This window comes from Argopecten irradians, chromosome 3 (assembly GCF_041381155.1).
Source record: "Argopecten irradians isolate NY chromosome 3, Ai_NY, whole genome shotgun sequence".
Lineage (NCBI taxonomy): Eukaryota > Metazoa > Mollusca > Bivalvia > Pectinida > Pectinidae > Argopecten > Argopecten irradians.
In genome coordinates this window covers 7358654-7374413 of record NC_091136.1, presented here as the reverse complement: position 1 = coordinate 7374413, position 15760 = coordinate 7358654, and the positions used below count along the sequence as shown (strand labels likewise).

The 15760-nt window shown below is 36.3% G+C and overlaps 1 protein-coding gene across 2 annotated transcripts in view; it reads right to left on the bottom strand.

Moving 5' to 3' along the window:
- Positions 1-15760, bottom strand: part of LOC138317449 (fibrocystin-L-like) — a 56936-nt gene that overhangs the window by 15699 nt on the left and 25477 nt on the right. For both annotated transcript variants that reach the window (XM_069259123.1, XM_069259124.1), the window contains exons 7-33: positions 15488-15535; positions 15026-15105; positions 14793-14835; positions 14373-14443; positions 13821-13931; positions 13428-13517; positions 12979-13247; positions 12630-12718; positions 11934-12217; positions 11467-11616; positions 10802-10953; positions 10089-10325; positions 9738-9868; positions 9324-9475; positions 8560-8714; positions 7969-8068; positions 7439-7593; positions 7147-7269; positions 6102-6207; positions 5517-5786; positions 4865-4989; positions 4564-4699; positions 3723-3909; positions 3121-3365; positions 2582-2770; positions 2083-2259; positions 222-1712 (exon numbers count right to left, since the gene is read on the bottom strand). In XM_069259123.1, coding sequence (XP_069115224.1) covers positions 222-1712; positions 2083-2259; positions 2582-2770; positions 3121-3365; positions 3723-3909; positions 4564-4699; positions 4865-4989; positions 5517-5786; positions 6102-6207; positions 7147-7269; positions 7439-7593; positions 7969-8068; positions 8560-8714; positions 9324-9475; positions 9738-9868; positions 10089-10325; positions 10802-10953; positions 11467-11616; positions 11934-12217; positions 12630-12718; positions 12979-13247; positions 13428-13517; positions 13821-13931; positions 14373-14443; positions 14793-14835; positions 15026-15105; positions 15488-15535 — 5366 coding nt within the window. The remainder of the gene's footprint in view (positions 1-221; positions 1713-2082; positions 2260-2581; positions 2771-3120; positions 3366-3722; positions 3910-4563; positions 4700-4864; positions 4990-5516; positions 5787-6101; positions 6208-7146; positions 7270-7438; positions 7594-7968; positions 8069-8559; positions 8715-9323; positions 9476-9737; positions 9869-10088; positions 10326-10801; positions 10954-11466; positions 11617-11933; positions 12218-12629; positions 12719-12978; positions 13248-13427; positions 13518-13820; positions 13932-14372; positions 14444-14792; positions 14836-15025; positions 15106-15487; positions 15536-15760) is intronic.

The following is a 15760-nucleotide window of genomic DNA, read 5'->3' as shown; positions in this document are numbered from 1 at the left end:
CACAAATAACCCATTCAATCAAATATTAAAAGCAACAATAGCAATAATTTCTGTCAAATGTTAAAACGGCAATATATCTAACTAATTTGGCGTAAATATTAAGTTCCGTTGGTAAAATTTGTACTATTTCTGAAAGTTATCCTGAATATGATAATGTCACTTTTACCTGTAGAAAGGCATATACTTCAAAGATTCTACATAAATATTTGATGGGTGCTCACCAGAGTTTGGGGTAATGCTAGAGGCTGTCATGGCAAATGTGAACATTTTATCGTTATTGGAGAGTCCTTTGCCCGAGACATCAACCAGGAATTCGTAACTACCGGCTCTGTAGTCACCAACAGTACATATAATCTGGGTCGTCGAGGCCGAGGTCACAGTACATACCCGTCCGCCTAGTGTGACACTGTTGTCTGCTATGGTTGCACCAAGATTTGTACCACTTATTGTGACTGTTTCGCCGGAGGAACCGGATACTGGCAATATAGTTGATATAACAGGTGTTGCTGCATCTGTATAGTTAAACATTTCAGCTGGGTAAGAGGTTCCTCCTGAGTTAACGACGAGGTTCAGGTTGTTTGCAGGTGCATGTGCCGCTGTGGTACACACGATCTGAGCAAGAGTGACTGAGTCCACAGGGCAATCTGTACCGTCTATGGCGACAGTCGCAGCGTTTCCAAACCCGTTCCCTGCAATGGTAACTTTTGTTCCTCCGTTTGTACTTCCATCGGATGGGTTGACGGATGTTATGACAGCCTGTCCGGTAACAGTGACGGGAGAGCTATCGTGTTTGGCGCGACCCTTCCGGGCGACATCAAGCACTACTGGTTGCGATCCGGCCGGTATAGCAGAGATAGTGCATTTAATGGTGTCAGTTCTTGCCTCTGACGCCGTACATACCTCTCCGCCGACAGTCACGGTGACATCACCAGTGGATGTAGCAAGACGTTTTCCAGATATCGTCAATGTCGTCGATGTGCCATCAAGCGTTGTTGGGGAGACTGATTCTACGCTAGGAGTGGATCCAAGATCGTACGTAAAGTCACATGATTGACATTCAGCTGTTACCATCTGTCCCCCGGCGTTGACTTTGACCTCTAATGGCTTGGCACCGTCAGTAATGGACTTTGGAGTAGAGCAGACGATAGTTGTGTATGAGAGAGAGGAGATAGAACAAGGGTAACCGCCAATAGTAACTGTAACATCAACATTCGGAGCAGCTCCCTGAAATCCTGCTCCAGCAATAGTTAACGACGTGCTTCCCTCCATTGAACCCAATACTGGTGAATAGCTGGAAACAACCGGAATAGCGGCAAATGTTCTTGTAATCTGCCCATCTATAGCTATACGGGCGTTTCCTAGGTTTCCAACACGTACGCCTAAAGACTGTTGTACACCCACGGGAGGATTGGAGGAGGAATCGAGCCTACATGTGATGGCGGAAGCTGAGGCAGCAGAAACTGTGCAGGAATCACTTCCAAATGTAATTTCATTTTGGCATCTTGTAGATGATAGGCCAGTTCCAGTTAAAACGATATCGTCATCTGCCGTACCGTTATTCCTGTTTAAGGAAGTAATGGTTGGAGTAAGACATGACCAAAACTTGAAGTTGAACTTTGCTGCATCTCCTCCAGTAGGGGAAGGGTCTGAACATCCGGATATCGTGCTGAGGGTTCCTACACAGGAGCCGGACGATGAAGGGTTACTTACACCTAAAGAAAACAAATAATGCGAATTTATGTAATTATAAATATTTGACAGACGGAAGAATAAAAAAAAATCACTCGGATGCAATGCTTAAACTTTGTACAGTCAATCAATTTATATATTTTAAGACGAGAATAAAATCGTTAATACAAATCCAAAAAGGTAAGATATCATAATTGGCCTTAAGCAAACCACCAAGTGTTACAGCATAAATATATATACTTGGCTGATTCAAAACTTCTGATTAGGTATGCAAGTTACACATATATATGAATATATCTTCTTAAGATTCAGCATTTGTAATTTTAAAATAATATTGAGATTGTTTAGCAGTTGATGCCCTAACTATTGTTATAATAAGAACTAGTCACTCACCCGAGTTCTTGTCATAGAAAGCCTCAATGTTGCCGATTTTGACACTCAAATCCCCAACGAAGGAATCTTTAGCGACAACATTGACTGACCCACGGAACCATGTGGTTGTATACATATCGACATAATCACTCCAAAAGTATTTCATACCCAGCGTGTTGAATTTGAACTCAAAGGCTCCTGTTGTGAGAATATGTAAATTCATACAGTGCAAACTTTGCAAATTACAAATCATGTTTTACCAAACCGTAAGTATGAATATCATCATGTATAATGTAAAATGATTAGGTATGATTGGGCACACGACGTCTAGCATGGTATTTATTTTAACGACGCCCAAAGCAGGTCTTCGTTGAAAATCTAATATAATTTGATATGAAAATTAACGTCATGTACATGCAAGATATTCTTATTTTTTATTCTTTTTTAGACGAGATAAATATTTTGTGCTTCTGGATAAAAGTGTGGGTAAATTATACAGGAATGGAAACCATTGACTGACCCGTCTTTGTTCCGGTTGGTCCACTACTGAAGCCGTCAGTCTCGGGTGTTGTGGCGCTTGCATTCGGTGTCTGCTGTACCCTGGGTGTCATCCCGGCGACCCAAGTAGGGTAGTCCCAAGTCCAGCGAACCGTATCTCCTTGTTTTACTTGTAGGTTCTTTGGATTCCATGCGTAGCCAATGCCAAATGCTGCAAATAGCAGAAATGATTTGCAATGCATTGTTAAATCAATCTATAGTCTATTCTTTTATATTTACATTGGTGCACTGGTTTGCAGATTTTCAATGCAGAGAACCCTAAAATGAGTTAATAATGTAAGTAGAAGTATTAAACTATCATCCGATGGACTGTATTGTCTATAGGGATAGCGTTGCAGAATATCATTATAAACAACATATCAAGCGCTAATTGGAATGAAAGCTGTCACGTTTAAGGTCCATGCTTTCGAATTCACAATGCAGTATATCATTGTAACATATTATACAAAAACATATGCATTACGTTTTTATTTCTCTATAAATTGACATCTCAGTTCTTACCAAAATGTGATCCTTGGTTGTCGACCTGGTGGGTAGCCCCTGTGTCTCCGATCGTACAAACGATCTGGGTTGATGTCGCTGTAGCAGTGTCAACGTTACACGGAGTATCTCCAAACTTAACTTCAGCATCAGCAGCCAAGCCGTCCCCAGTGATGGTAACTTTGGTCCCTCCATGAAGGGATCCCTGGAGTGGGTACACGTTGGTAACTCTCATAACGTAGTCGATGGTAGGCACGGCACTTGTGCTGTGAAAGAGAAAATAGGTCAATACAAAGACTATTCAAACCGATACCGGGTATCAGTAACAATACCATTTCCACTATTAATATGGTGGAAGTTGAAAGATATATATCATGTGGACTCGATGTTTCCATTCTGAGAAACAACGAGTCGATATCATTATTGTAACCTCACAACCGCGGTAATATCCCATTGTCTAAACGTTAGATTATTCAGGGTGGCGTCCTATGACCAACATTCTTCTTGTTATTAACACGCGTATCAAATAATATTTTCGACATAAACAAACTGCCAAATTTTGATTTATTATTGCCTTTGTGTGTTCCCTTTGTAATATTGACATCAGTTTACTTCTGACCTACCTGGCAAGAACAGCAGCTCCATCAGTTCCTACAATCACTTGGACAGCATGTGTACCCGGTGTTAGAGGAGGCAGAGTCGCTGTCACCTGTGTATCCGTGAACGACGAAGTCGGGACAACCGTTCCACCAATAACCAAAGTACCAGAAGTACCGAACCCTGATCCAGCAATCGTCAGCGCAGTCCCGCCTAGTGTTATAATACGAATAAATCCTTTATTCAAACATTTTTTTTCGGTAAAAAAAACACAGTTAATGTATTGTTCTAGTTATCTAGTTATGTGAAGACTATAAATCGGGAAAATGTCCAACTACCTTTCCGGAATAAAATGTAAAAGTTTCTTAAAAACATTAATAACATAAGAAAATACCTATCAGTAGCCTAAGATGAGGTAACAACACCAAACATATGTAAGATTTCCTACGTGATATATGATAACAGTGGAGAGTAATTTCACTGTTTTGGCGTCTGGTGCAGTGATAGTCAACTACCGTGCTGTAGTTAGAACGATGGCGGGAAACATAAGACGACCCGCAATATGAAAAATAACATTTTATTTATTTTAACTTATTTTTCAGAGGATGATGATAAGTGTAGTATTAACGGTAAGTTAACTACTCTAGAAAATTATCGATCTCATTTTACATTCCTGTTTCAGAAATTGAAAACCGTTTCTGAAAGGTAGTGGATTTTTAACCGTTACTTCATTTTATCTGTAATGAATAAAATCAGTTAAAATACCATTGTTCTGTGCAGACTATATTAATGTTTGAAATGATATATGGTTGGTGTCGATGTGAACTATGACTGATGACCTAATGGCCTTCAATCAACTCTACCGACCTTGAACTCCTGATGTTGTTGGGGTAACTGACGATATCTGTGCCGTTATACCAGAGTCGTATGTAAAGGAACTGGACGCAGTAGAGGTGGCAACGCCGGTCATAAGTACAGCCACCGATACGGCTCCTGCGGATGTCTGTCAAAATGTAAAGCTTGCCACTTAAATTCATATGAAACCTGGCGATCGCAAGATTGCATAAGGGTCATTATTATCAACAAAATGGTAAAAAACTTGTGTAAATATATATATATAAGAAAAATTCAAATGTCCTTTTTCAACTTTATATATATAGATACTAACCTTTGCTGGAATCACACAAACGAGCTGGTCAGGAGAATTGGCGATGACTGGACAGTTCTGTCCATCAATGGTCACTGTTGCGTCACTCCTAAAGCCATATCCGTCTACGGTCATGTTTACACCACCTGTTTCAATGTGAACACAACACTTGCTAAAACGCTGAAGTGAAAGGACTAAAAAAACTACTCTGATGGTATATTTGGTAGAGATTTTCCTTCTCTAACATTGGTATAGATTGATTGCTCAAAAGTGAATATCAATATATTTTCATGTCAAGTGTTAAAAAGCGTGAGGAAATTGATCAACTCGTCGTACTGGAAAATATAAAGACGGATGAACAATGGTGGCTCAAAGAAATTCGGTAAGGTGCCATTATTTTACGTCTTGAGTTAGTGCGATGTTTTCAATGACTACTTTGCTTATTTTCTTACAAACAAATTCCGCATCCTTAAGGGCATACGTACCAGTATTAGAAAAAGACACAAGAAAATAACACAAGTAACGATTTTCCTTTAGCCTGAACGCTTTCGATAAAAAAGTGCCTATTCATAATAGAACTATTCAGAGATTTGAAATGTCAATATCACCGATTATATGGTTTATTTGTTAAACGTTTTGACACATATTCATCATTTTAGTTTCGCATAGATACCTCCTAAGCTGCTTGAAGCAGGTGAGAAATTGTTGACCCCTGTCGTGTAGATATATTGCACGTCACCACCACTGTGCTGACCTAGTCCAGATCCGGCGACGTTAACGTTGACTTTATGAATACCTTCTGGCCCATTACCAATGGTACAAGTGATTGATGTAGAGGTAGCAGCAGTCGCAACACAAGCCACGCCCCCAATAATCACAGAGTTGTCTGAAGCAGTCACGCTGAATCCAGTTCCAGTGATTGTAGCGGCAGTACCGGCAATTCCTTATCAAATACAACAATAATGTAAAGTCAGATAGAAAAGGAACAGAGATGTCCATACCTATACAAGCTAATTGCAATATGACTGTTTTGAAGACATTTCGTGAGTTACAGATATTCAGATGAAAGTAGTAAATAGCTTAATCGAAATTAAAACAACAAATCTTAATTGATATTAGTAATCAACATAACGATTTTATTGATGATTTATATTGTTAAATTCTGTGTTATATGTCGATGAAATTGATCAAATACATTCGTTTGCGTTACAATATACATATTTACAATGATCATAATTTTAATACAGTAATGCCTCACCTGTACCAGGTGAAATGCCAGTAACAGTCGGTGTACTACTAGTCAGCCACTCAAAATCACAGTTGCCAGAACATTTAGTCGGTACATCGTTAATCAGCATCATCGCCTGTGGGATCAAACAACATCAGGAGTGAACAAATATCCGTGTTTCCACAATAACGTATTATATTATCGTCAATTTCGTCGACAATAAAAGGAGCAAAACAAAACCTGAGAAGGACACATAATATACAATAGCTGTTATATATGTTTTTAGCGACTGGTTCATTGTATACGTACAAGTATCGGCCAAAAATATGTCACAAAGAAGTAATTCCAATATTGTGGATGAACAAGTCCGATTTTCGACGCGATCTGCTCCATTATCAAACAACAAAATATGACCATACAACATACATATCAACAAAATAACAAACTTTATCACATAATCCGGCTGATATTCATTGATTTCACCCGTGTTATATTTTTGAGATTGTCACTAGTGTAATATGAACTGGAGCAATTTTCCTCGGTTAGATTCATTGTGATGTGAGACAGAAACAATCAAATGACGTCAGAAAAAATAATGTGACATCGGAATTACGAGGACGGCGGGACAAAATGGCGGCCTCCGCTGGATTTTCGGAAAATATTTTACCGTGAAATTCTTTGTTATATAGGTAATTGTAGTTATGTGATAAAAGTATCTTACATTTGTGTTAATTTCATATCAGATTTTTTGAAACTCGTCCCGAAGTTTTAACTTTTGTTCGCCAAGGCTCGCAAAAATAAAAAAACTTCTTAGACTCGTTTCATAAAATCTCATATGAAATTAACACTTATTTAAGAACCTCTATATCCACATAAAGTGCAAAACAAATGAAATTCATTTATGTCTCGGTCCGTCGCTATTAGGAGTGATCGCCGAAGGCTTGTGTGGTTTATTAATCAAAATCATATCGATGTTGTGTATAAAATATTTACAAAGTATAAAGACATTTAGGGTGGAGAAATGCGTTGAATATGAAAAGATTCGGCATTGAACTCCCATTGGTAAAGGTATTACCTGTGGTTTAGCATTGGGAACTCTGAGGAATTCCCCGGGAATGGGATCGTAAAGAACATGACCGTCGATAACATCCCTCGCTATCATAGAGACAGATTCGCCGGTCAGACTACTGGCATCCACCTGAAAAAAAACACACATAGCAAAATTTAACTGCTGACGAAAGTGAGTCAGGACGAAAAAAATACTATTCGATTTCTTTGACGGTGTTTGAACATCTTAAGGAGTGACGTAAAGGCAAAATGTAAAAATTAAGACGGGAAAAAAACTAAATAGAAAAAGAAAGACTTACCTGGATAAGTGACTGGTCTCCGGCTAGGGAGTCGTATGTTATAAACCAATTAAAGTTAGCACAATCACCTTCCTTTGTTACTGTTACTTCATTCAGTCCCTCGATAGATTTTAAATTATCTGCCAAACTCTCAGTGTCAATAGAAGCAGGTATAGCTACGAAAACAGAAAATAAAAATTACAACTGTTCGCAAATGTTTTCATAAAATAAAAAAATAAAAATATATATATATAATTTGAAAATTAGCTCCCTATCAATTGAATATGTATTGGATATGTTAGTTCTTAGCATTACCTTTCACTTATTTTATTATGTAACAATACCTCTTGTTACGTATCGTAATTGCAATGATAGTTGATTTAAGCCTAATTTTAATGGAAATGAGTTTTCGGAATATTACAATATTAACGGCATATATATATATATATTTTTTTTTTGCATACAGTTATAAAAGTTGATCTACCAATCTAACTCAAATATGACAACCAGCAATATTGATTAGATAAAGATGCTATACATTGACCACATACCGGGAGTTGTCGTTCCCAGGAATGTTAATTTGAAATTTCCTTGAATAGGTGGCGAAGCTGCTTGAACGCGTGAAATAGCCACATTTGCTCCAGAAGGTGTCTGAAATAGTACATTACGTTTGATTTATGCAATTCTCTCTTCCCTTTCTTAAAACGGTGTTTTCCTAGTTTATGTGGTTACATTGTATGTCATTGTCACCAATGACAATAATGAAACTTTTTTTCATATACTAATAATGTTGGCTATCTAAAACTATACATTTAAAATAAGAAAAAAATGTTTGTTTTAAAATATATGCTTTCACATGATTATTCAATTACTGACACTAGAATCTGTTCTTTAAAACAAAAATTAAATAAATCCCTATGCTTACAAAATAATATAATACTGCATTTAACATAATGTATTAAACATAAATAACATACCTCCGGATATTTCAAAATTGCTTTTAAAATTGTATAATTAAACAATAAAAGTATGTGCATGTGGCTTGAGAGTAAGATCGATTGTCACAAATGAGATAGGAAAAATTGTATTTATTTTGGTCGAACACAACACGATTTGTTTGTATTTCAGAATTCTTGTTATACCTGTGATGAGTCGGAGGCAAAAAGAGGGAAGTTATAACCACAGTTAAGTGGTGTCAGTTCGACTTCGTAACTCCCTGCAGATCCCGTAACCAATACACTATCAATCTGAACTCCGTTTGGTTTAGCTGCTGACAGACGCTGCATTGCGATTCCCTCTGAAACATGAATTGATTTTATCACAAATCCGTATCTTACTTTACTTTAATCGGATTGCTTTCAGTTCGACATTGCAAGCAGGAATACAAAACAAATATAAGGTACAAAGTTCGTAGCTGGTTCTGTTCATCAAATAATGTATATTATATAGATCTACAAATTCGACGAGTCTATATATTTCACGGTTTCGTAAACTAAACAAATTCCATTCGCGGTAATTGAATTTCGCGGTAAACCATTTCCTCGTAATGGAATATCCACAGATCAATAAAACTGTAAATGTGACACTATTATTATTTTCTTTGCAATTAATTTTAAGTATAATTGCTTGAGAGCGGTTTCATTTTGGAAAAGAATACACAGTTAAAAGCCGCGCTGATAGTACGATCATGGATCTATTATTTCGAAGTGGATTGAAGACGCGGGTTTCATTTTAACTAAATATGTAACAAAAATAAACCATCCACGAAGTATGCCTGGTATACCAAATCACAATGTGCTGCAAAATGTAAAGAAAATTCATTTGCGCAAGTTATATTTCAAGCAGCTTAATATACAATATGCTACGAATGTGGATGATAACTGAAGTAATATTATTATATATTTACCATCGGTTGTGGGTACAGTTGTACCCATATATACTTCGTCGATATACACGTCGCCAGAGCGAAAGATGATTGCAGCATTCAGAAAGAATCTGCTTCCTCCACTAGCAATGCTGTTCAAAGTGGTTAGGAGGTCAACACAGCTGTACTCCCATCTGCAAGGAAAGAACACAAATATTTCTATCTCTGTCTCAGAAGTCTTCTTATTTAGAAGTCTTATTTAGAAATCAATAGAAAAGAGATACATTATTTGTATGATGAATTCATTTCACAATTAATAATTTAAAATATTTTTGTGTTGACTTATTTTTACGAACTCTAATCACATTAAAATAGACGAAATTTTATTCACACGCATACATTAGTTGATTAACAGACGACATGTCTGAGTAAATAAAAGAGAACCAATCAACTTGCCCTGTGGTACTAGCGGTAGTAATGACGTTAGGCAAAGTGGACCAGGCGTCTACTGTCTCCGACTGCTGGTCCGTATAGGTATAGGAAACTCTCAGGTTTGTACTGATGGCGCCTTGGTGTGCAAAGCAAATCTACAAAACAAAACAATGGAGGTAAGTCAGGAAGGAAAACGAACAACTCCTGTTTAAAGATATCGATGTTATTGCTATTAAACCCGAAGTGGATGTTCCAAAAACTCATGAATTCTCCAAATCGTCAATATATTCTATTCTACTTTCTTGTGAACGACATTAAAGTTTATTTTATTAAAAACAATACGAAATGTAATTTTAGACACATGTATATATTTACCTTTGGGCTTAGAGTAAGTGACAGCGGATCGGTATTGGAATCTGACTTAAAGATATATCTTGGGTTTTTCACGACATATTTTCCACAGAAAGCCTCCATCTCTGAATAACGATTCCATCGATTGTAGGAAGGAGTGTCGGAAGACGACTCAAAGGTGTATTGCACTTTCTTTCCGGCAGGGCTCGAAATAAACGATGGACAACGTGTACTGAACAGCGTTTCCATTGCAGCTTGTACCTGTTATGCAAGGAATAATATCATAATGAGAACACATGATGTAACTGTTGACCTATTCAGTAATGACATGTGTTCATTTCAAACAAAATATCAAATTATACGCAATATCAGAAAATTGATATAAAAACGACGTTATGAAATGCACAGGAAATGTTTAAGCCGGAAGTCTAATTATCAACTACTATAAATAATTTTTTCGCGGCTACTAAATTTCGCGATTTTCGGTTTAATACAAGATCGCGGAGAATAAGTTTCGAAGGCATAAAATTGAATACTGATATATTTTTCAATTTAATTGTGCAAGAACGGTCTAAAATATTATATCGCGAAGATAAACATTCGCAAATTTACCTTGATTCGCGAAAATAAATCGCACGCGAAAGAAACTTACATTACAGTTACCAAATATCCTATTACATTGTATACCCTTCTGTACTGGAAATTTCCTAGACTAGCCCTTACTGTAACTGACATACCTCTGTGGCTGATGCCCCCGGGGCAATCAGGGGAGCAGGAATTCCAGCCATGGACACAGCCACCATGGCACCACTCGGAGAGCCTGTGGTGGTCTTGTCCACGGTTACGCTGAGAGAACCAGAAGGCTCAGCATCAAAAGCGGGGAAATCCCCTGTAAAACGTTACATACTTATTCAATAATGACCAATTTCTAACAAAATGATATAGTAAATCATCCAACAATTAACTAGAACAATGTTGATAAGGAAATGTTTATGTCCAAACATCGCATTATAAAGTATAAATCAAATAGATGTAAAGTATAAAATAAAAAGTTTTAAAGTGTAAAACAAGTATAGGTATGAAGTATAACACAGATGGATATAAAATATAACACAGATAGATATAAAGTATAACACAAATAGGTAAAAAGTATTACACAATCAGGTAAAAAGTATTACACAATCAGGTATAAAGTATAACACAGATAGGTATAAAGTAAAATACAAATGGGTATAAAGTATAAAACAATAGGATATAAAGTATTCCACAGATTGGTATAAAGTATAACACAAATGGGTATAAAGTACATGTATAACACAAATGGTAAAGAGTATAAAATAAATGAGTATAGAGAATAACGCAAAGAGGTATAAATCTTAAACAATCTGCATGATTTCCGTACCTCTATCTGATGTAAAGGTAACGGTGTACCTAATGCCATTGGTAGATGTGGTCTGGTCTGTTACCGAGACACTCTCTCCTCTGTCGAATACCGGCAGTTTGTTGATAGCATTGGCAACATCCGATGAGTCGGCTTGGAACTCTATCAAATCTGCACACAAACAACGTTAATCAGAGTTTACCGCTTTGAAATGTAAAAATGTCGATAATCAAATTTTAATCATTACAGAATATTTTGAGTTAATGCATATGCTTTATATTTATCAATTTGTGCGGGACAGAAATTGCTCGTTACGTCTAAGATACTAATTTCTGATAACTGTTTGCGCTTTATCATGTTCTCACTATAAATTAATTCCGTGCGTCTGCTTTGTCATTCAATATTCTCAATTCATCATTTGATATTTAAGTTAGTGGAAACTTTATTCTTCTCTAAATAGAAACAACTTTACAGCATCTGATATTTACCTGTGAATGCAGTATACAGCGAAAGTCGGAACTGTCCCCCAGACCCTGCTACATTTTCCTCCACTGTGATCGTCTGTACAGCAGAACTACCGGAACCGGAAGTGAATCCGGTAAAAGTCAGACTCTGTTTCTCACGCTTGATAACTGAACTAACTTCGATCTTCTGTTGTTCTGATTTGACGTTATTTGTGTAAGCACTAGTTAGGTTAGTGTTATAGTACCGGGCTGATACCTTAGCATAGGCATCGATTGTACCTTCACGGTGATATACCTCCATATAATACCTGCAAATAGTAGATTAAAAAGACATTAAACTAGAACTATCGCCAGGGTGGACGACTAATACTTCCTAGTTTTAGTAATAAATTTTCACTTTTAATAAAAGAAATTGCAGAAATCTGTATTGTTTACTCAAATTCCCTTTTATGTCAATGTTCTGTGTACCAAAATTGATCAAAATCTGTAAAGTAGTTTAGGAGTTCGTCGGACAAAGTTGTGTCTACAGACAGACAGACAGACGGACGGACAACCGGATTCCAGTATGCCCACTTAAACTCGTTGCGGAGGTATAATTAATGAAATAAGGATCATTATAAAGGTGTGTGGAAGAACCATAACATATCCGTTATGTAACAGATGTTGTATCCTTAATTTAGCCTCATCTTATGTAAATTAAAATGTAAACTAATAACTTACTTGTTGGTCTTTGATAATGTTTTCCTAGACGAACTTTGACTGCTTGCACTATTGTAGTTGGTTGTATAGCTAGCGTAAGCAATCCTCGCCTAAAACACATACAAAACAGTACATGATGTTAAGAAAACCAAGACATAGATTTCTGTATATCTGGAGTGAAGAGATACAGATTTTCAATTGTTTGGCTATTTGATATATTGCTACAAGTATAAGAAGATAACCTTATTTTAATCTAATGTTTTATCTGATCTTTTTGAATTCAGAAAAAAATAGTATTCAATTTCATAACAAACGAGATTAAGTGTAGCGTTTGAGGTTCAGCAGATATTCATAAAGTTATCAACTATACCATATTCGCTGGGTTATCATCGGTACTAAGGTAGAGCTCGGCCCCGTCGTCAGCCATGATGTGGAAGCTGTACTCTCCATCGAATGGAGGCACGAAAAACCCACTCATCTTGGTAACCATATTGTCCATGGTGCTATCGGTGTAGTAGGCCTCGTCCACGAAATCCGTGAAGTAGTCAGCCGCGCTACTGTCCAAAGATCCTACTTCGGACAACAAAGCTTGGGTCTTTGTGGTCGCATTCCAGATCTCCAACTTCAGACCACGGTTACCTAGCAACGATAATACACAATTTAAGCAAAATGTCTCCTCAAATAGGTTACTTCGTAAATAATTCTTACAGTTGGAATTAAAGTGTCCAAGTTTAGGAAACAAAATAACATTCGCCAAACAGTTGCTACGAAAATGTTATTTACTGCCGAAATAACAACCCATAGTATACCAATGCTTACCTGCATGCCTGGTAGGTGCTGAAGTTGGCTTAGCGGCCGTCTCACAGGTAAGAAGTGTTTTAGTAACGGAACGGACAGTGCAGGGAGTACCTACAAAGTAAAGTAAAGTGTTTTTGTATTAAATAATATTGTTTTTATATAAAAATGTATGCATTTGATTCATTTCATATATTTCAATTAGTTTTCCTATTTTTAACACATAAAACGTCTGTACGTTTATTGAGAAATCTTTAACAATTCGCTGTCAATCATTTCAGATACACCGTAATCGGACTTTTATTTTCAGTCCAATGTTTGTTTATGACCATCTTATCAATATCACATTTTTACATATCTTATAAGAATATAATTCTTAATACCGGTGATGTTTAAACGATAGTTATTGATACCCACCTCCGACCATTACCGCAGCACCAGTGCGGGTCTCGTCAAAGTTGTTTCCGTTGATAGAGAGGAGGGTCCCTCCCTCAACACTACCAGTAGACGGACTCACAGAGGTAATTTCTGATACAGGAAATAGACACAATTACCCTAAACTCACACAAAAAATATCCATCTTGCGAAAGACATCAAAAACCGATATAACGTTTAAGGGGTTATGATAAAATGTTTTTCTCAATTAACATGAAATTATAAATAATCGATTTTTTTCATTCCAGTATGTAATCAAGTACATATCAAACCAATACATAAATCATATTGTTAAATATCATATCTTTTCATTTATTGCGGTTTCCAAATCAATACGTATATGGATGATATTATTTCACTACTTATAAACTAATTATATAATGTTTAAAGGAAAGCATAAGAACAAAATTGTTACTCACAAATACAGGGAAAAAAATATTTGAAAAAAAACCCACTCGCACTGTAATGACCAACTTGTTATTCTTCTATACTAGAAAGTATACTTGTTTGAATTACATAGGTTCATCAACTTACCGGAGTATGTTTGGAACATGTATAACTGGTAATTTCCACCAACTTGGTACAGATTCAAGCTAGGATCAGCCCTGAATATAGAAAGCAATCAAAAATGTGGAATTAACTTCACAAAAATGAATTAAGAAATTTCGACAACAGAAAACAGAGCGTGTAAAACAAAACAAAAGTTCTCGCTAGACGTATTACTACTTCCAGTGGTTACGTTCTGCCGTTAATTGAATTGTAAACGCATTCTAAATTCTTCAAAAATTGTGAATTATAAAATCTATACTAATTGCATTTTCTATTATTTTCATTTTTTTTTCTTCTGGATATATCGATTTTAAAAAAAATCTTCTGGCTACTTTTATATATTTATCATTTGATATGTGCCAAGTTATCAATGCCACAGTTCGCTGACCATCATGTAATACACACCTTCCATACTCGTCGGAGATGATAAAGGTACCGTTGATGTTGCCTGCAATTGCGAAACCAATATATTAGTAATGAAAATAGCTTAACATCATATTACATTATAAGTATGCCTTTAATCAACTTGTGTGTTGCTTGTTTAAAAAAATATTCGAAAGGAGTAGCATCACAAGCAAAGATTATCAACATAATCCTACAATGATTTAGGATATACTGGAATTTGAGTGGAATCTTACCTATTTTGGTACCGCTCTCTCCAATCTTACATTTCATGTAACCATTATCGCTATCGCTGCCGTCTAACTGCATCCCGTAACTGTAGAAAATATAGACGGTATTAAGAATTTGTGGATATCATTATTCTTTATTGTGAAACACTGTCTGTCCAGGCCAGACCAGTGTCGTTCCTACAAACTCGCACAGTAGATACATTTGGTGCTTACAATTGGCCATAGTTCAACCTATTAGAAATTAACATTGGTGGTAGAAGATAATATCAACTATGGGTATGATTTAATGAAACATACTGTATTGAGCATTAAAAATGAAAAAAAATCTAAACTTGTATTATCAATCTAAAACGAAGGGAATCTTTTGGCAGATCCATTTTCATATAAACTATGGTTACATAATGAGACAGACTGTATTGGAACCATCTCGATATACATTCAAATAATTTGACCGCTGTTTCTACTTACAAGTCATCACCTAACTTAAGTTCACAACTTTGTCCCCCGACGTAAACTCTGAAAACAAAACCAAGAGAAATATTTTAAATGAAAGCATTTCACTTACGCAAAACTGTAAGTCTTTCATTGTATTGGTGTCATTACGTATCCTTTCACATATATCAATTTAAGATTCAAACTCACAAATGAATTGTTTTCCATATTCAGCTATTCCATAACGGTTACAATGCTTACAGTCTTGTTCAAAAAAGAACTTACAAGCTTTATACTCGAAATTTGCTA